Source organism: Canis lupus, chromosome 27 (genome assembly GCF_011100685.1).
Source record: "Canis lupus familiaris isolate Mischka breed German Shepherd chromosome 27, alternate assembly UU_Cfam_GSD_1.0, whole genome shotgun sequence".
In the NCBI taxonomy this organism is placed as follows: Eukaryota; Metazoa; Chordata; class Mammalia; order Carnivora; family Canidae; genus Canis; species Canis lupus.
Window position 1 is genome coordinate 30,453,972 of NC_049248.1, and position 22,018 is coordinate 30,475,989.

The window sequence follows — 22,018 nt, forward strand, 5'->3', positions numbered from 1 at the left end:
CATAAATCTCCTTAATTGTATCTTCTCCAGAGGTAACCGCTGACATAAGTGTGGTGTTAACCATTTACTGGCTACCTTTTATAGTTTTTTTTTTTTTTTAATTAAGACACTAGTCAGATTGGGTTAGAGGACACAACTCAACCTACAACATGATTCTTTTCCCTTGCAAACATCTTATTTCCAGTGTTCTTTTTTTTTTTTAAGTTTTTTATTTATTTATGATAGGCACACAGTGAGAGAGAGAGAGGCAGAGACACAGGCAGAGGGAGAAGCAGGCTCCATGCACCGGGAGCCTGACGTGGGATTCGATCCCGGGTCTCCAGGATCACGCCCTGGGCCAAAGGCAGGCGCCAAACCGCTGCGCCACCCAGGGATCCCCTTATTTCCAGTGTTCTTAAATACATCTCTATATGCATTACAGAATGGTTGTCACATTCATTCACTGACATAGCACTGTTCTCTACATAGCAAGCAAGGAGCACCCCTACAATTATCTTCTTTACACATGTTCTTAAATACTTCTCTCATGCATTCTTTTTATGGCTTTTTAAAGACACATAAGTAGCTTTTCCTAATCAATATTTTTTAGTTTTTGAAATTTTATATAAATAGAATCATCCTACTTTAGTCTCTTTCTGCTTAACATGATCTAATAAAAGGTTTCTTTTTTACCTATGCTTATAGCTGTAGCTTATTTTTCTTTACTATATATTATTCCATCATATGATGAGTTACTATGCAATGCCATTGATTTATTTTATATTGTATGATGTTGTTGGTTGGAAATTTTGGTGTTGTCTATGAGAGTTTGTTTTTTAAAAGAGGTTATATATTTTTTTTAAGATTTTATTTATTCATGATAGAAAGAGAGAGAGAGAGGCAGAGACACAGGCAGAGGGAGAAGCAGGCCCCATGCCGGGAGCCCAATGTGGGACTCCATCCCGGGACTCCAGGATCACGCCCTGGGCCAAAGGCAGGTGCTGAACCCCTGAGCCACCCAGGGATCCCCAGAGGTTCTATTTTTAACCAAAGCCTTAATCTCTAGTTGTTGACTTCCAGACAATGGCACAAAACAGATATAAATATCCTATGCTGTTGAAAAAATGCTGCTGCTGATCAACTTGCTTGGTGCAGGGTTGCCAGAAGCTTCAATTTGTAGGAACTTTTTGGTTTGATAGATATATCTTCCACTTAATCAGATTCTGTTGACCTATGATGGCTGGTTTTAGTTAGAGCATAACTGACAAAATATTTTTTCAAAAATAAAATCAGTTTTATAATTGTTTGATAAACTGTGGTTCTATAGTAGAAAGAGAGGAAATACTGTCTTTAAAAATAATGAGGATAAAAGACTAAGCAAAATCCGTAATACCTGTGGTATACAGAAACAAATTTTATATATGAGCATCTCATGAATAACTCTGATCATTTCGGTTTTATTGCTGCAATTATCAACATGGGGCCTTGGCCCAGAACACACCTATTCAAAATAATGAATCATGGGTAGTGAATTAAAAAATGTTGAACAGCCTACAACTCTAACAATAAGGAATTTGGCTAATTGCTTGGGTTTTTACAGTACTAGAGTGAATAGTTTTTCAAAAAAAAGATTAATTTGCCAAGGATAGCATTGCTGGAAATGAGCTTCTCTAATGGTTTTCCTGATGAAGAAGAAATTCTTACAAGACTCTGACCCTCAATATAATTTCAAGTAGCTAAAGACAGAACAAATCGATAGCTTTAATTATCTGCCTGCCAAAATTAAACTAAACTCTTGAAAGCAAAAACCCCAGTAGGGGTTTGCTCAAAAATGATTTTAAAACATCTAAATCTGCTAAGTATTCTTGGTTCAGAAAAATTTCTTTGAAGTAGGATATAAATTCAAGACTTGGAAGTGCCTTTCATCTCCCATGAGTTTAGATCTATTAAGCTCTCAGGGGCAATGGTTTTCTTCCCCAGGAGGGAAAAAAGAAGTTGTGTGTGTGTTTTTTTTCCCCCAAAGGAATGCTGTTCTTTAATTTTTAATTATTGTAGACTTTTTGTATCAGGGCCAAAAGTCAATTTATGATGTTTAAAAAATGGTGGCTTTATGGGTAATAAAGTAACGCATAAAAACATTAATTACTCTGTGTGCTTGCAGGACTCCATTAACTCTACTCAGGCAGGAGAGATTTGTTGCAATCTTTCTTGGTGCGTAAGATTGTGTGTGTATGAGTAAGGAGTTCACCCTACCCAAGTAGGTCAATAAAACGTTGTTAGAGATTGGGTAAGGGGATCGGTAGCAGAAAAAGCATGTGCTTCCAAAGTCCTAGCACTTGAAGAAGGATAGTCTGTGAGAAAGGACAGAGAGGTCATCTGTGGTTTGCATGGCTCGGGTAGCATCAAATGGAATTAGCATCTAGACCCCTTGTCTATGTCTGCAATCTCTGGCTATAATCACACTCAAAGACCACATTCTGGTCTTGGATTTCATACTGATGAACTTAGCCATCCTGAGATGGTACAACTGCTTTATTTTTATTTCTATAACTTATTTTATATCTAAAGATTTTGAGAGAGACAGAGATAGTGACAGAAATAGCTAGTGAGAGCACAAATGAGGAGAGGGAGAAGCAGACTTCCCACTGAGCAGGGAGCCCCATGTAGGGCTCGATCCCAGGACCCCAGGATCATAACCTGAGCAGAAGGCAGATGCTTAACCAACTGAGCCAGGTAGGTACCCTTAGATAACTTATTATTTCTTAAAATTCCAGTATAGTTAAATACAGTGTTATATTAGTTTCAGGCATACTGTTTTCTTTAGTTATACAAGTGACTTTGTAACCCTGCAAAGACTCTAGCTATCAAAGAAATGACATAAATAAAAATAAAAATTTTAATACTTCTATGTACACATAGAGGTAAGTTTTAGAATCGTCATTATAATTTGCCTCCATTTGTTATTTAATACATTTGATAAAATTGAGGAGATCTGGCACTTTTACTTGTGGTTTTATTTTTTTAACTTTTATTTATTTTTTTGGTAATCTTTACACCCAACATGGGCTCGAACTCATGACCCCCAAATCAAGACTCCCATGCTCTTCTGAGCCAGCCAGAGGCCCCTCTACTTGTGATTTTAATTTGATATGTTTAATTAATATCAGTCTTGTGACTTTTATGAGGAAGGTATTTGATTTAGTTTGAAAATAGTATTTGGCTGTGTAAAGGAATTGGATATTTCAGGCCAAGATGCTCAGGTCTCTCAGCACCATTTAACTACTTAGGAAAGTTTAAATATCTGGATCTAACATGATGGGTGTACGGAAGGCCTTGAGATACACTGAAATTCTGTGATTATTATTTAACATGCTTAACTGAAATATAATTAACTAAAGTATTAGCTATTTGGAGTAAATTACTGTTAAACTTATTATAATATTAATCGAAGATCAAGTAAAATTTTTATAGAAAAATTACATTTGTATCGAAAGCAACCAAATCTTTAAGTTGAGCTCAATGCTTAAGAAACACAAATCTTGGGATGCCTGGGTGGTTCAGCGGTTGAGTGTCTGTCTTTGGCTAAGGGCGTGATCCTGGGGTCTGTGGGGATCGAGTCCCACACTGGGCTCCCTGTGGAGAGCCTGCTTCTCCCTCTGCGTGTGTCTCTGCCTTTCTCTCTCTCTCTCTCTCTCCCATGAATAAATAAATCTTTTTTTTTTTTTTTAAAGGCCACAAATCCACACAGGTTCATTACGACCTGGGTGCCTTTCTATCAAATAGAGTTCCTGTGGGACACCGTGTGTTAGTCAACTGTAGATGGTTTTGCAGTAGAAGTTTTAGAAATGTTCGTGACCTAAATTAGGCTATTTAATGGCTCTTTTCATTTTTTCCAACTATTTCCTCTTGACATTTGTCAAGAAATACATTGCAGAAAACATGTTCCTCTAGTCACACAGTTTTACAAGGATTGTATTTCAGGTATTACATTTTACCCCCTAGGCAATATGCCTCAGAATGTGCTTCCCAGAGGAAATATGACACCATTAGGTCAAACCTGTGCCTTCCAGTTCCCTCTTGGAAATTTATGTATTTTTCTATTGAGAATTAATTTTACGATGTGACTGGAGACTTTGTAAAGAGTCTTATCAACAGAATAAATGGATTTGAAGTCCATAATTAACTTACCAAATTTACTTCTCTTTTTCTATATTCTTGCTAGCAGTTTAATCTTCCAGTTGGCATTTTGATTTAGGACAAAAGCACTGTATCTTCGGGTTTGGGAATTTTCTTATTTTGATTTTGCTTTATATAATAGTATCAAGAAGTGATGGTTAGAATTAAGCTTGATTATGAGATATAAAAACTAAAATAATCATAGCTTACATCCAATAAAATTTTCTCTCATGTGTGCAGTGACTGAAGGTAGGTGGCCCAGAACTGGCATGACCAGGTTCCACTGAGATCACTGTCCCATCATACCAGATGGAGGCCTTCATCCTTGTGGTCCAGGCAGGCAGTGTCACCATCCCAGGCAGAATGGAGAAAGGGGGAAAGTGAGGGCAAAGGGCACGCGGCCACTGTCTTAAGGAAGGTTTTGAGAGGCTGTGGGATTACTTTACTTACATGCTGCTGGCTAGCATTTATTCATGTGCCTTCAACTCAAGCTCCAGGCAGGCAAGGCAGGGAAATGCAGTCTTTACACTGGGCACCCTGTGTCCTGTCAAAAATTCTATTGTGTTGGGGGAAAGTGAGAAAGGATGTAGTGGGGGCAATGAGCCGTTTATGCCACACTGAACTTTCATGCACACATCAAAATTCACTTTGGAAAAGTATCAGAACACTCTAAAAAAAAAAATCACTTTTTTTTCAGAAAAGGAAAAAAATTTAAAGATTTGATTTATTTATTCATGAGAGACACAGAGAGAGGAAGAGAAGAGAGAGAGGAAGAGAAGGCTCCTTGTGGGGAGCCTGACATGGGACTCGATCCCAGGACCCCATGAGCCAAAGGCAGATGCTCAACTACTGAGCCACCCAGGTGTCCCAGAAAAGAAAATTAAGCTCTACTGTTTGATTGACCTGATGCATTATTTAAATAATAGCACAGATGCCCTAAATAGCACAAATACCCTTCTTGAATAGAAAAACATATTTAATATTTCCACATGGCTTAGCAAGAACATGTCATCTCCTGCTGCAACTCTAGCAGCAAAGGGAGTCTTTTCACTTTGTGCTCCTAGTAGGTTTCCCTGATTTGAGTTCTTCAGGAGAATAGTCTGGAGTGGAAACAGGCAGGCCTAGAGACCGTGGGGTTGTGGATTACCGAGCAGCAGAAGAAAAGTGAGCAGGACTAGAAAGCATGAAGTGGGGCTGGAGGGGGCAGGGAGATTCAGCAGGGAAGTTTCCCTCTGTCTCTCATCACTTCGTTTCATCACCATGAAATGTGCTTTCTGCTCTAAATGATTCCTGGGCCACTGTGAAAAGCAGGGGAATGAAACCAGAGGCATAAGCTGAAGGCTAGGGAACCCCTGGTGGCAGCCAGATCCACAGGAGGTTGAGTGCCCAGGTACCAAGCGTAATGAACATATCAGCTCATTGTATTCCCTGAACAATCCTATGAAGCAGGAATTGTCAACTCCATTTTACCAATGACTCAGAAAGTTAAAGTAAACTCCCCGGAGTCACAAAGCCAGTAAGAGCTAAAGTCAGAATTCAAATCCATGTTGTGTCTACTGGCTAAACTGATGTCTCACTGAGGAGATGAGATTATCCAAACACCTCAGGCTCAGGCCCCATGTTCTTCTAAGATGATCTGGTCAATGAAGGTATCACTTGGGATCCGTAATTACTAAAGGCGAGGAATGGTAGATGTCAAGAAAAGGAGAATGAAAAGAGGCACGGTACTTCTGAAATAATTTTATTCCACCTCTACTGTTCTGCTGAGCATCAGTTTTATCAGCTTCTTTCATTATTCTCCTTGAAATCATGATTATTGGCTTAACTGCAGTTGCCAGCTCTTCCATCATTCTTTAGCTACAAACCCTCCTGGACTTTGTCCCAAATGTGATGCAACAGCTGTGCAAGACAAACTTATTCTTTCCCCGGCATTGTTTGAGACAATACTTCTTTTATAGGCCAAATGAAGTCTGGTTGCTAAAAATGTTGAATTCTTTAAAAAAAAATATTGAATTTTTTCTTCTCTGAGTGTCCCTACAGATGGCAGGCAATGTTGGTTGACTACTCTGTAGCCCCTTTTGTCCTTGCTCATTAAAACCTTGATTTTGTTCAAGTATTCCCCATCCATGCATCTTGGTTCAGCCTTAGGTGAAATGTGACTGGTTTGAAAAAGGAACAGTAGTTTCATTTTTCTCACTAGGAATTGATTTCAGAATGGACAGCTGATAGAATTCTGGGTAATATGAAATGGGGGATATCTGACGGAAGCCTCTGGGAAATTTTTCTTTACTTATTAAAAAAATGGATGTAAGAAAAGAATGCTTGCTCTTCTGGCCTTTAGACATGGTCCTATAAAGATGACATGTGTGGAGACGTCGTAACCATTTTGTCAACATGGAGAAATCAACTAGGTGACAAAAGCAAAGGTGCTGAGGATGGCAGAGCAGAAAGATTGAAAGAATCTAGACTCTTGGGGATCCCTGGGTGGTGCAGCGGTTTGGCGCCTGCCTTTGGCCCAGGGTGCGATCCTGAAGACCCGGGATCGAATCCCATATCGGGCTCCCGGTGCATGGAGCCTGCTTCTCCCTCTGCCTATGTCTCTGCCTCTCTCTCTCTCTCTCTCTCTGTGACTATCATAAATAAATTAAAAATTTGAAAAAAAAAAAAAAAAGAATCTAGACTCTTGATGACTTCAATGAGTTGCTGAAATAACCAAACCTGTGCCAAACTTGGTCTTCCTGTTACATGGAATAAATAGGTTTATTGTGTAAGCCACTTGAGTTGAACTTTTTTGTTACTCAAATGCAAATGAAACATCATCTTAAGTGAGAAACTAAAGCAGGAGAAATAGAACCTTGACATGAGGAAGTGGGTCACTTTAGGTATGAGCCACCAGAAGAAGTAGGAATGTGCTACTTAATACGTTCACACATAATTCTTATAAAAAGCTGTTCAGGCAATGCCACAAAAATAGACTACTTCTATTTTTTATATTAGGAACTGTAAAAATCTCCAATTAGAGCAAGAGGTAAAACAGATTCCTGAGAAAAAAATTTTTTGTCAATTTTCTAAACATTAAAATTTTCACACATTCTTATTAAAGGATATCAATTCTGACAACTCCTTCTGGCTAAAAATGCAGGTATCTTCTTAATAATCCTCTGCCTCTCAGGTTAACCATTTCTTGTTTTCTAAGAGACCTATTCCAGAAGTTCTATATGGGTCTAGTGCTTCCCAACTCCCACCCTATAGGATGCTGAGATTCACTTCCCAGGAAATGAAATGTCATCATTTCATCATTCATCATTTCCTGATAATGCAAAGGATACTGTAAATTGTAAGTGTGTCCATCACAGAGAATTCATTTCACTCAGATCGGTGAGCACTTTCCCATGAAGATGCAGCTCATTGGTCTTCAGCTCCAGAATAAATAAATGTTCAAATACATGTATGTTGAAAGATAATTAAAAGGGGAACCACATCCCCCTTTCTCTTCTAAAACAAAACTCCCAAAGGATTACTTGTTACTGGGGAGAACATATTACAGTTATAGGAAAATCTACAAGTTTGAACTTGTTTTTTATTCCTTGCCAGATCCATTGTATGTTAGCTTACAGGTGAAATCCAGGCCTTGGAGAGATTTAACTGCTTCTTGATGTTGAGTTTTATGACAAGGTTTGATCAGCTGGATGTAGGAATGTCTGTTGCTGCCTCAACCTGCTCCTCTAGGTGAATAACTGCTTTCTGAGTTGCCTTCCTGCCTGCAGATTAGCATACTACGGTGGGAATGAAATGAAAGATTCAAGAACTAGTCCTCAATCTCTTGAAATCATTGATTTTCAGGTTTTACTAAATCATGACTAACCCCAGCTATGGTTTCTGAGGATGCTTTCCCTTTCACTCATATTTTAAACAGCTCTTTTACCAACTTAAGTGCATTTTGATCTCTTTCCCAAATATGTCATAAAAAGAGAGCTTTTCTTTCTCATATAGTCCTTACAAGGTTGAAGTTTACTTAAAGAGATGATAACTCTTGGTGCCACTGTCAACTAAAACATTAAATCTAAAGCAGTATTTTATTTTGAAAAGTTTGTTTCCTTATTTATTTTCTCTTCCACAACAAATACTCTAATGCAACAGTTACGGACTCTTAAAATGACTGAATTACAGGGTCATGTTGAGCATTAACTCAATGAATGACTGCATATTTTTCTCCTCTGTTACTTTAACAAGACCTGCGTCTTTTCTGATGCAAGACGATACTTTAAGGAGGACTTGACCAGATGTCCTCTAAATTCCCCCCTAATCCTCAGATCCCACGATTAGAGGTTTCTGTGATTTTGTTGAAAGTACAAACATACTGAAGTCATCCTCATTCCAAAGCATAATAAGTTCATTACACATTTTAGAGGAAATTTCATTTATAACTACACTACAAATAAAGTATATGTATATAAAGATAGATTTAAATATATATATATTTCCTATTTCCTTTTTTTATTCTAAGAAATTGCTTTTTCAGAGGGTGATTAAACTCACTTTGAAGTGGTTTATCTACTCATGCTGCTTAATTTCCTATTTGACATGTTAATACCCTATCTTGCCCGATAACCCTTTGATTATTTCCATCAGGTATAAACAAATGTTTCCAGGGATAGAAATCCAGGCAGCGACCTCCCATATGCCAGAAAACCATTAAGAATTCTTGACAAGGTAGCAGCCCTTTGGAACAGATAGACAAAATGACCCTGCTCAGCCCGTCAACTCCCTTGGTGACATGGGCAAGGACGGAACACATATTCAGAAAAGAGCTTTTTGTGTGGACCTGTGGTCAAAACTGATACTCAACACAAGAACCTCCTTCAGAGAAATACCCACAGATAGTAAAGTGGTGAGGTTTTTGGTAAGCGGAATGAACAAAGTAGGACATGGGTATCAGACACAGTCTTTTCTTGTCAGGGTCACAGACCCAATCAATTTACTAAAATCTATCACATTTGTATGTCTCTCCATTTTTCTATGCTTTAGTCATTAGCTAGTTCCACTTTTCTTATAGGAAGTATTTCTGGGTAAAGAATTTAGGGCTTTACGTAGGGAAGAAATAAAAACAAAGTATTAAACCCTTAGAAACTGAAGTTTATAAGGTCAGATCTTCAAATGTCATGTCAATCATACCACATATACCATGATCCACAAATAAATCAGATATACACAGATACCAATGCAGGCAATATTATTTTTGTCTCCTTTTGTGTTTAATATCATTGAAGGTTCTACTAAGAACCTTTTTAATGCCTTAAAAAACACAGAAACTTCTCAAACATCTATCAGTTATCTGGAGGAATAAATCATGTTCCAAATTGTATTCAACAAAATTCTAGAAAAAGATGATTTCTTTTCAGTATTTAAAAATTGGTATCTAGGGATCCCTGGGTGGCGCAGCGGTTTAGCGCGCCTGCCTTTGGCCCAGGGCGCCATCCTGGAGACCCGGGATCGAATCCCACGTCGGGCTCCTGGTGCATGGAGCCTGCTTCTCCCTCTGCCTATGTCTCTGCCTCTCTCTCTCTCTCTCTCTCTCTCCCTGTGTGACTATCATAAAAAAAAAAAAATTAAAAAAAAATAAAAAAAATAAAAATTGGTATCTAATCGATTTCATTTTGAACTAGATTAGTAATCTAAGTCTTCTTCATCAAGCTTTTAAAATTCAAAGAACTTCAGCTTCTAAATACAATAAAGACTTAAGTACACATTCAAATTGAAAATGGGAATTTATTTTCTATTACACTTTTCTGGCCAAAAGGAGAGGAAGGATTTTTTTTTCCTTCTTACTTTCTTATAGCAAACATTGTCATATTTAAAAAAAAAAAAAACGCAAAATATAACAGAATTGTAGCCGAGGAGACTAATTCTATGCAAATGGTATTAATCACAGCTCAGTTAAAAGAACACTTGATATAGATTAGCTTTAACAGATGATGTCAACTTTTCAACATTTGTATTTCTCATATCACTTTTGGGCAGCCTTTGCATATTTTTCTTCAACATGATGTCTTCATATTTTTTGCTCTAGAATTTCCTTGACTTAAAATGCTGGCTTGAGGAAGATTACATGAGATTTATGGGCTCTGTGCTATTTTTTAAATGTTGGGCAAAGTTGGGCTGATTGATAGTGTAATTCATTCAAATGAGCTGTGTTTTCACTCACCAGTTTGAGAGGTTTGGTTCCTTTTGTAGCTAAAGAATATAGAGTCCATTTTTCTACCAGCCCACTGAAATGGCTAAAATAGTCCAGGCAAAAGATCACACTGAATTCTACTATTCAGGAGAGATTCGCATTTCATGGTGTTGTCATAGGGTAGGTATTTCCTTGAGCAATGCTCGTATTTACACGTAGTGTTGAGAGGGAACACTGAATTTCAAAACCATAGTTGCCTTTCTCTAGTGAAAAGATTTTTAAATTTGCTATGATCACTTCGTTTCAATTTCGTTTTCTTAGAGTCATGTACGCTCTGTGATCTAAATTTCTTAAGTTCATTTCAAATCAGAGAGAAAAATTTAAGACTATAAAAACAAGCACAAAATGAACAAATGTATAATTTTGCCATTAAATTTTCTCCTGGATAACTCTGCAAATATTTCTTGTCGTTTCCATTCTGTTCAACACTGCAGAACAATACACTCGTGGCTCAATGGCAAAGCAACGTGCATATGAGTGACAAAACATGGAAACCATTAAAGGAATATAAATGTAAATCAAACTTTTAAAATCCTACTAATACAACCACCTCCTTCTTTATTTTTTGTCAATATTTATTCCACTTGAATTCACATTTTGATTCCAGGAGGCCCTGCGCCATTAGCCCCAATCACAAAGACCACTATCTTTGGAGGGTAAAAGCCTGTTATGTCTATTGGTAGCAAACTTGCAAAAGTTTTCTGGAAGACTAATAAAATTATATTCTGCTTATTTGTTTTCTGGATGGGACCTTGAAAATAGAAAAGGACTAAGAAACAGGGCATGCTTTTTTGAGGTTTCTTGGGCTGGGAAGTAGAAAAATAGGTGTTTTCCTCTGGGACTTTTTTTGTGGCTGACAATGGTGAGGTGGAGATTTCTGAGAGCACTTTGTCATTTTCCTCAGTCCTTAAGGGAGTGGTAGGCTTTGGCAGTCCGGCTGTTGACAAAATCTGTCTTCTTAAATTGAGCCTTTGGAATAAGCAAACAGAGATGTGAAAGGTAATAACATTTTCACATGAGAAAATGCAGTTTTTAGCAATCTCTTACCAGGGGCAGAAAGGTGGGCCACCATGATCTGGATGTTAACTGCTACTCATACCTTTCTAGTGTTCTTACCTTCTTGTAGGCATTATGGAGCTCCGTGTGTGTCCACAGAGAGTAGAGGAGAACAGAAGCAGCTTTACTTGCTTTATTGGAGGCATAACTGAAAAGAGGAAAAAGGCATATTCTGAGATCAGTGAGAACGTGTCAGGCTTCTGAATGCTGCCTTTGGACCTTCTGTATATCTTCTTTAACTGCTGTCACTTGGTGGCTGTCCACTAAGTCAGGCCACTCACCATGACAAGAGAATTAGATAGTGAGCTTTGAAGGCCGGGGGCCATTGGGTTTTAAAAGAAAAAATTACTAAAAAACATTTTTAAGGCCATTAGGACAGGCTAACCAATAGTTTATAGAGTATATTCCTGATACTTATAAGGAATATATCCTTAGATTTCATGAAACCTTGAATTTATTTAGACTACAATCTGTATATTTATATACACTATTACATTTATTTTATATTAAATAAATAAAATTAAATATATTTATATCAAATATTATATATACACTATAGAAATATATTTGTATGTTTATAATGTGTGTGTATATATACAAAAAAAATTATTCTATAATGAGGTGGGTGGCAGAATGGGGTAACGTTGATGGGCATTAAGGAGGGCACTTGATGCACTGAGCACTGGGTTTATATGCAACTGATGAATCACTAAATTCTACCTCTGAAACTAATAATATGCTATATGTTAATTAAATTGAATTTAAGTGAAAAATGAAACAAAACAAAAAATTTGTCCTAAATTTTCTGTTTCTGGCTAAGGATCTATGCTTACTTAACGCTCTTTCTTTCCATCACCTGAACCAGCACATGGCTGAATTTTTTCATTTAACAAAGATTTCTCGTATCATAGGAATTTATGAACAGGCAACTATGAATAGAAAATACAAAACTGTATGGAGAAGCACATCCTGAGTTCATTCATTTGCTAAAAGCCTTTCTTTTCCATGCCAGTCTTGCACTAAGGGTAAGTCAAATCATCACTTTACAGATTTTTTTTTTAGTACTTCATGGACTTTTTTTTTAAGATTTTATTTACTTATTAATGAAACACACACAGAGAGAGGCAGAGACATAGGCAGAGGGAGAAGCAGGCTCCCTATGAGGAGCCCAATGTGGGACTCAATCCCAGGACCCCAGGATCACAACCTGAGCCGAAGGCAGACACTCAACCACTGAGCCACCCTGGTGTCATGGTTCATGGACTTTTCAGAGTTACTTGCTAATACTGAGGCACTAATAAATCCATGAAAGCAATGGGTGTTTAATATTTAAAATTGAAAAATATTTCTGAATTGCAAGGGTTTTATATCATAGTTTGTTTATAAGTTGGTTGTGTGAAAAAAAAAAGGTTGGTTGTGTGGCACTTGGAAATCATTTATTCAAAGAAAAAATGCTATAAATGGCAACTGATTTCCAGGCTGGCCCCTAAATTACACATCAGCTATACAACACTAACAAGGAAAGGGCAGTGGGCATAACTGGTAAAAGCTCTTTGTTGATTTTTTTTTTTTTTTTTTTTAAGACAGAGCAAATGGACACTCAGGGCAAAAAAAGAATAGAGTAGTACATCCCATGTGTTGCTCAGCTATAAGTAGTTTCCAAAAGTGATGGCATAGGCTCATGCACTTCTTATACCTGAAGACTCAAATCATTAAAATCACATGGTCTTCCTGAGATTTGCTTATAAGCATGGATGACTACTTGAAATAGTCATTTCTGTTCTACAGCAATCATTCAATCTTTCCATAAAGACTGAGCAACTGTTCTCCTCCAGACTATGGGGACAGGTGAATATTCTGATTTGGGGAATTAACATTCTATCTAGTGCTCCTTTTAATCCTAGGATTCTGAATATGGTCTTCCTTTCCTATGAGGTTTGCCAGAGTGGGGCTGCAGAGCACAAGGGCTCACCTGAATGGGGCTGAGGGGAAGGAGATGTGTGTTTACTCCAGGACACCACCGACCCGCCTATGCTTCGCTGTGTGGTCAGGCACACATTGTCTACCAGGGGAAAGTCTGTTTGCTTCACAACTCATCAGAATCAGGATATAAAATTTTTTCTCTTTCTTAGTTATTTACAAAAGTAACTTGTATTTAACAAGTCAAACAATTCAGAATTGTGTAAAGAGAAAAAGATGCCCCCTCTGGATTCTATGCCTCTAAATTAACTAATAGTAATAATTTTGTTACACAATGTTTTTCATTTTCTTTCTTGTCTTCTTTAATGGGGAAAATTTAAAGAGACAGAAACAGGGATGTAGGATGACTTATATACACTAGACCTATTCTCAAAAGGGAATAAAAGATAGAAGAGAAGTGATAGAGAAAACTGAGAAAGCAAGAATTTCTGATTATGTTGGTCTTATTTTATTCTTTTGAGAATCAAATTAATTCACCAGGTTGATAAAAGACTGGATTGTATTACCCAGGGAAGCTATGGAGTTTGTCTATCTGGATATTTTAGAAGAGAATGGGCAACTCTTTGGCTTGAAGAATTCAGTTTTTCACTTGTTTGATTATTAAGGATTGAACCAGACGATCTGGCCCAACTTTAGGATCTCATTTTCTGTCCATGTTACCCATGGTACTCAATGTGTGGACATTCAAAACTAGATTTACATATGGGACTGGAGGTGAGGAATGAGGAAACAGTCAACTGGCAGATACCACAGGACTTACACATCGCCTGAGCTGATGGTCATGATTTTCTGCAGGCCCCCAGTGTTTAGAAGATCCCGTGCATTCTGGTAACTATTTTGGATTACATTGTTCAACGTGTAGCAGGCAGAGGCTGTGGTTTCAATGAGAAGATCAGTACTCGGGACTGTGTCAGGAATTATGGAAACCAAATCAGGTAGAGTTTCTTTGGCTACAAAATGAAAAACAACAACAACAACAATACTTGATTAGAAAGATTCTTTTTTTTTTTTTTAATTTTTATTTATTTGTGATAGTCACAGAGAGAGAGAGAGAATGAGGCAGAGACACAGGCAGAGGGAGAAGCAGGCTCCATGCACTGGGAGCCCGACGTGGGATTCGATCCCGGGTCTCCAGGATTGCGCTCTGGGCCAAAGGCAGGCGCCAAACCACTGCGCCACCCAGGGATCCCTAGAAAGATTCTTAATTTCAAGATCCCAATACATTTTGGGTAAAGAAGGTTTCAAAAAGAAACACAATTGGTTAATAAACATATGGAAAGATGTAATCTATCTGATACTCGGATTTTAAAAAGATTCTTAAAAAGTTGGTTTTTTTTTTTTTTTTAAGATTTTATTTATTCAGGAGAGACATACACAGAGAGAGGCAGAGACACAGGCAGAGAGAGAAGCAGGCTCCTCGCAGGGAGCCCGATGTAGGACTTGATCCCAGGATCACAACCTGAGCCAAAGGCAGACAGATGCTCAACTACTGAGCCACCCAGGCTCCCCTTCTTTTCTTTTTCTTTTTCTTTTTTTTTAAATAAAGATTTATTTATTTATTTGAGAGAGAGAGAGAGAGCATGAGAGAGGGAGGGGGAACGAGATAATCTCCAGCAGATTCTCTGCTGAGCATGGAGCTGGATGTAGGGCTTGATCTCATGACTCTGAGATTGTGACCTGAGCTGAAATCAAGATTTGGACACTCAACTGACTGAGGCACCCACAGGCACTCCAAAAAAGATAATACTCTGTGCTTAGTACATTGGAAGTCTTTTGACAGAAACAACAATGACAGTTTGACAGAAGTGTCAAGAATTTAAAATTTTTCACATTCTTTGATTTAATAATTCCACTTCTGGAAATTCATCCTAAAGACATCATTTTAAAAATAGAAAAAGATTTATGCAGAGACTTTTATTATAGTATTATATACAAGTGAAAAATTATAAAAAGCCTAAATAACTCAATAATAGGAATATGATTATCTGAAACACATCTGCAAAGATTATGTATCTCCAAAATATTTATGAAACATGTATGGGGCACCTGGGTGGCTCAGTGGTTGAGCATCTGCCTTTGGCCCAGGTGGTCCTGGGGTCCTGGGATCAAGTCCTGTATCAGGCTCCCCCCAGGTAGTCTGCTTCTCTCTCTGCCTATGCTGCTGTCTCTCTCTCTGTGTCTTTCATGAAAAAAAAAAAATACATGTATTTATCTTAAAATAACATGTATAACAAGAAAATATTTATGTTAGTATTCTGTGTGAAAAATCAGTATAGTTATTTATAAGAAATAAGAAAAACATGTATTTATCTTAAAATAACATGTATAACAAGAAAATATTTATGTTAGTATTCTGTGTGAAAAATCAGTATAGTTATTTATAAGAAATACATAATGTAACATTAGAAAAGAAAATATACAAAAGAAACATGAGAAGAAATACACTAAAATATTAATAGGACTTGTTTTTCTATAATACTATTATGGTAACCTAAACCTCCGATGAAGAGCTTCCGCAGCTGCTCGGGCTCTTTGGGAGACTCTGACTTAGACATGACGGCGGCGGTGGGAGGGGAGACTTTAAGGATGCTTACTCGGCGGCGTCCAGGGGCAGAAAAGGACCTAAAATTTTTTTAAACAACTATCTGTACTGCTTAGTTTCTTCAATAAACAAATAATACTATTATTTAAAAAAGAAAAAAAACCACTATTTAAAATTTATGTTTTCGTTCTATATGTAAGTTCTTGGTTGTAGGATTTCAATTTGGCTTTTCTCATAATAACAAAAAAGGTATAAATATTTGATAATTTGACTATAACTTGTCAAATATATTGGGATATATTTTAGGCAATATGAATTTGTACTTGATTTCTTGCAATAATTCTTTTCACGTACGTTTCCTTCCTTTTCTCTTACTACTTTGGACTCAAGTGATAGAGAACATGCTCCTATTATTCCTCACAACTCTTTATTTTTTAAAGATTTTAATTATATATTCATGAGAGACACAGAGAGAGGCAGAGACAAACACAGAGGGAGGAGCAGGCTTCTCTGTGGGGAGCCAAATTCAGGACACAATCCCAGGACCCTGGGATCACAGCTTGAGTCAAAGGCACATGCTCAACCACTGAACCACCCAGGTACCCCTCAATATCATATTATTGAGGGAGATCTCATTTAATCCTTAAACTAAATAGCTTAAGAAGCCAAGACATTAATTGGATGTCTGAAAACATCCGTAACTATGAATAGATGGGAATTGAGAATCTCAAGATATATCCAAATACTTCCTTGTGTTATTTCAGCTGATCTTTGTAAAAACACTGTGAGGTAGTGATTATTAATCTCATTCTGTTTATTTCTATAAACCTAAATAAAATGTGAGGATTTCATTCCAAGTCAGCACATGGAAACTTTTAGTCTAGAAGTCTCTCAGGAGAAACACGATTGATGTATTTCAAACTCATTTTCATTTATGCCTGGCTATTAATACTCTGAATCAAGATGGGCCCTTTCACTCAAATTATATATAAACCCAATTTGGAATTTAAAAATTGCATCTATCTTGCGGAAGCCTCTTCTCAATACTGTCCTTAAAATGAGAGGAGCTTTATTAGTGGATCATCTTATGACAGCATGGGACTACACAGAAATAAACCCACAATTATATGGTCAATCTTTGACTAAGGAAGGAAGAATATGCAATGGGAAAATACCAGTCTCTGCAACAAATGGTGTTGGGAAAACTGGACAGCAACATGAAGAAGAATGAAACAGGACCACTTCCTTACACCATACACAAAAATTAACTCAAAATCGATTATGGACCTCAATGTGAGACCTGAAACCATACAAATCCTAGGAGAGAGCACAGGCAGTAATTTCTTTGACATCAACTGTAGCAACATTTTTCTAGATCTGTCTCCTGAGGCAAGGAAAACACAGCAAAAGTAAACTATTGAGACTTCGTCAAAAGAAAAAGCTTCTGCACAGCAAAAAATAACCAGCAAAACTAAAAGACAACCTACTGAGTAGGAGGAGATATTTGCAAATGACATATCTGATAAAGGGTTATTATCCAAAATATATGAAAAACTTATATAACTCAACACCCAAAAAACAAATAGTCCAATTAAAAAATGGGCAGAAGACATGAACAGATGTTTCTCTAAAAAAGACAGATGGCCAACAGACACATGAAAAGATTATCATCGTTGGTTATTATCAGGAAAATGCAGATCAAAATCACAATGAGATATCACCTCACACCTGTCAGAATGGCTAAAAAAACCCCTCAAGAAACAACAAGTATTGGCAAGGATATGCAGAAAAATGAGCCCTCATGCATTGTTGAGAAGAATACAAATTGGTGCAGCCACTGTGGAAGAAAGAATGGAAATTCTTCAAAAAATAAAAAGTAGAACTACCCTACCATGCAGGAACCACAGTACTGAATATTTACCCAAAGAATAACAAAAACACTAATTCAAAGGGATACATGCAGCATTATGTTTACTGCAGCATTTTTTACAACAGCTAAATTATGGAAGCAACACAAGTGTCCAAGGATAGATGAATAGATAAAGAAAATGTGGTATATGTATGTCTGTGTATTATATAGAATATTATTCAGCCATAAAAAAGAATGAAATCTTGTCATTTGCAACAACATAGATAGAGCCAGAGAGTGTTAACACTACGTGAAGTAAGTCACTCAGGGAAAGACAAATACCATATGACTTCACTCGTGTGGAATTTAAAAAACAAAACAAATGAACAAGGGGAAAAAAAGACAAAACAAAAACCAGACCCTTTACTATAGAGAACAAACAGTCACCAGAGGGGAGGTGGCTGGGAGGATGCATGGAATAGGTGAAGGGGATTGAGAGCACATTTATCCTGGTGAGCACTGAGTAATGTATAGAGTTGTTGAATCAGTACATTGTACACCTGAAATGAGTATAAACACTGTATGTTAACTACATTAGAATTAAAATTTTAAAAGTTGCAAAAAAACCCAATAAAGATAATCTTCCTAGAATTTTATGGATAAAAGCCTCACTACGATAACAGGCTACATAAAATAAATTGAACAAAACTAGACTTTGAGTGCAAACTACTTCATTAGTGAGAGGATTTGGATCAAGCTGGTCACAGTAAACTCTGATGTGACTGTACCATAATGGTCCTTTGGACTTATTCCATAATAAAGGAGAAGGCTAGACCTATTTAACAAAACACTGGTCCTCCCTATAATGGAGGGAGGGCATCATCTACAAGTTACATGGCACTTTAATTAAGAGGGCCACTAGGGCAGCCCGGGTGGCTCAGCGGTTTAGTGCCGCCTGCAGCCCAGGGCCTGATCCTGGAGACCCGGGATCGAGTGCCACGTCAGGCTCCCTGCATGGAGCCTGCTTCTCCCTCTGCCTGTGTCTCTGCCTCTTTCTCTCTGTGTGTGTCATGAATAAATAAATAAAAAATCTTAAAAAAATAAAAAAAGAGGGCCACTAAAATGACAAACTGGAATATGGACATTGGATAGAAATTTTCCTCTCGCTTTCCCTCTCTTCCTTTCTCCCTTCCTTCTCTTTCTTCTTTCCTTTCTTTGTTTCTTTCCACTTTATCTTTTTACAGGCTAGTGGCAAAACACATGTTATATATCTTACACAATGTCACATGCATGCTACACACATGTTACAACAAGGGAAATTATTGGAATTGAGGAAACTAATATTACTTCACATGCAGTTAAGACATTCCTCTAAGTTTGGCCAAGACTTAAAACTCAGGACTGAGAAAAACTTGATGACACATTATCACAATCTCTAAAACATGCCTGAAATGTAATGAAAAATTTATCTGAAGTTCAGTTATTCTACATCACTCAGTTTGCTTTTGTTTTGTTAAAATTAACTCTAATAATTTGTTAGCCACTAGATGTTATATAATCCAATTTTAATATCTTTTATTTATCTTCCTGTTTCTCTAAACTTTTATCTGTCTAAAGCACAGAGAGAGATCTGGAATAATATTCACCTAAGGTTAACAATGGTTGCTTTCTGAGTGGTAAGAGGAAGTTTCTTTTTGTCTTATTTGTTGTGCTTTACTTAATTGCTTGCATTTTTAAAATAGGCACATATCTTTTCTTAAAAAAACCCTGAAGTTGTGGTTCTTTAATAAAACCATCCAAAACGATGATTTTCCATTTATCTAGCTTCTGGTTAAGAGTGACAAGTATGGGATGAGAAGTCACATTGTTAAGCCATTTCATATTAAGAGAAAAAAGAGTATCGATATTATAATTACCCAGGTGAGCCAAAAAAATTTAAGATGCAATGTATCAAAGCCAGAACTCACTCAAGGTAGGCAAACAAAGAAAAAAATAAACATTAAGTATAGTAAAATGCAAAAAATCCCCTTGATTCTGCTAAGGCCATTTCCTGCTCAATTGAAGAATTAAATGTTTATTTATATATAAAAAAAGTAGAGAGTGGGCTACATTTGCATCTTCCCAAGAGTTAGAGGACGGTAGAACATGAGAGCAACAGCATTCCTGCCCTATAGGCACGTGCATAATGCATTGAGTGCAGTTACCTCCATCAGCATTGTTTTAAAGATTGGAGTCAACATTTCCTTTGGGAAAAGAAAAAAAAAGCCAAAGGATAATATACTTGATTAAAGTGCAGCACAAAGTTCACAAAGGACAATGAGGAGAACACTTTGATAATTTTCAGAGTGCCTGTGGCAAGGTTTCTTTTAGATTCACTGAAAAATTTCCAGGGTCTCTCTATATTTATAATGGGCATGAAACCATTGTATGAAACCGCCCGTGCAATATTGTGCTGCCGACTGGCTTTGGCAATGACATTATTAAAACATAACCACAGACTTCAGTATCTTTGGTGCTGAAACCAAACAAGAGTTTGTTTATAATTTTAGTGGAAATTTGTGAAAACCTGAATTTTGAGTTGAAATTTGTGAAAAACTGAATTTTGAGTTGTCAGGAATGACTAATTTATAGAGCATTAGGAAGCCTGATTGATTTTGGCATTATCTTCCTATTAACTCATTTTACAGTTCTTTACTTGATTCACAAACATTTATCAGACATTTCTATGTATAAAACAAATGAACAGAACATTATTTGATAGTGTAACAGTTATCTTTGTCAGTACAGATTCAAAAGAGGGAGCATATATTTCATTGTATTCATTTAAAAATCCTCTATGCCAAATTTGTTTTTAATTTAAACAATATTTTATTTAAATTTAACTTAGTTAACATATAGGATATTATTAGTTTCAGGGGGAGAATTTAGCGATTCATCAGTTTTATATAACACCCAGTGCTCATTACATCAAGTGCCCTCCTTAATGCCCATCACCCAGTTACCCCATTCCCCCACCCACTGCTCTTCCAGCACTCCCCATTTGTTCTTTATAGTTAAGAGTTTCTTATAGTTTGCTTAACTCTCTGTTTTTATCTTATTTTTCCTTCCCTTCCCTCTGTTTGTTTTGTTTCTTAAATTCCACATATGAGATCATATAATTGTCTTTCTCTGATGGACTTATTTCACTTAGCACAATACACTCTAGTTCCATCTGTATCATTGCAAGTGCATGCCGAATTCAATATATATTCAGTGACTCCTCCTTTTTGTCTTTTTTGCATGTCCATCCATTTTTTTCTAGCGCAGTGAGGACCAAACCTCTAAAGTGAGGACCGCTGTATGTATATTTTCAATGGTTTGGAAGAGCAGTGCTTAAGCAGGCCACACACAGAGCACTCCCACTTTCTTGACTGCATAACGGAAGTCTGAGAAACATCAGGTATGTTATCTACCTTGTTAATTACATTTGAGTCTAAAATTTCTCTTCTGTAGTAATTAAAACAAGCAAAAAAATGTTGGAAATTAAGAAAAATCCTATTTGAGATCTGAGAACAAAGCCTATCCTGGTGCCTCGGTGCCAGGGCCAGGCAAGTCTCTTTATCGCATTTTGCTCCTTGGTCACATTTTCAGTTCGTCATTGTAGAAAATGAGATAGTTCCACTGCATTTGTATTTTCAGTATGTATTCACGACATCGAGACACATTTGCTGACTCACCAATTTCATTCTGCAGAGAAAGATTCCGAGACAAATTTCTCAGCAGGGAGACTGCTGTCTTTTTCACACTTGGATCACCAACATGCAGCATCTTGCGGGTGTGCTGAAGGCCATTTTCCTTCTGGACAACTGTCTGAGCTACTGATGTCGGCATCTGTCGCATGAAACATGTCTTATCAATACTATTGCACCTGACTTCATGCTAATATTAAATTTCTGTAGGTTACTAGAGACTGAGAAAGATGTTTTGAAAACTAGGGCTGTGATGAACCTAGTCTGAAGATATTTCCTTTATATTCTTATGTTTTCATGTCTACCTTCAGTTCAGGTCATGATCCTGGGGTTCTGGGATCAGGTTCTGCTTTGGGGGCTACCTGCTCAGTGAAGAGACTGCTTCTCCTTCTCCCTCAGCCCCTCTCCCTGCTCATGCTCTCTCTCTCAAATAAATAAATACAATACAATAAATGAATTCTTTTTATTATTTT

At 37.1% G+C, this 22,018-nt stretch overlaps 1 protein-coding gene across 1 annotated transcript in view; it reads right to left on the minus strand.

Annotated features, from left to right (window-relative positions):
* Window positions 1-9,904: 9,904 nt before the first annotated feature.
* Window positions 9,905-22,018, minus strand: part of PKP2 (plakophilin 2) — an 87,215-nt gene continuing 75,101 nt past the window's right edge. The window contains exons 10-13 of the mRNA XM_038577246.1: window positions 21,534-21,687; window positions 14,187-14,376; window positions 11,507-11,594; window positions 9,905-11,359 (exon numbers count right to left, since the gene is read on the minus strand). Of these exons, the coding sequence (XP_038433174.1) occupies window positions 11,291-11,359; window positions 11,507-11,594; window positions 14,187-14,376; window positions 21,534-21,687 (501 nt within the window). The 3' untranslated portion in view covers window positions 9,905-11,290. The remainder of the gene's footprint in view (window positions 11,360-11,506; window positions 11,595-14,186; window positions 14,377-21,533; window positions 21,688-22,018) is intronic.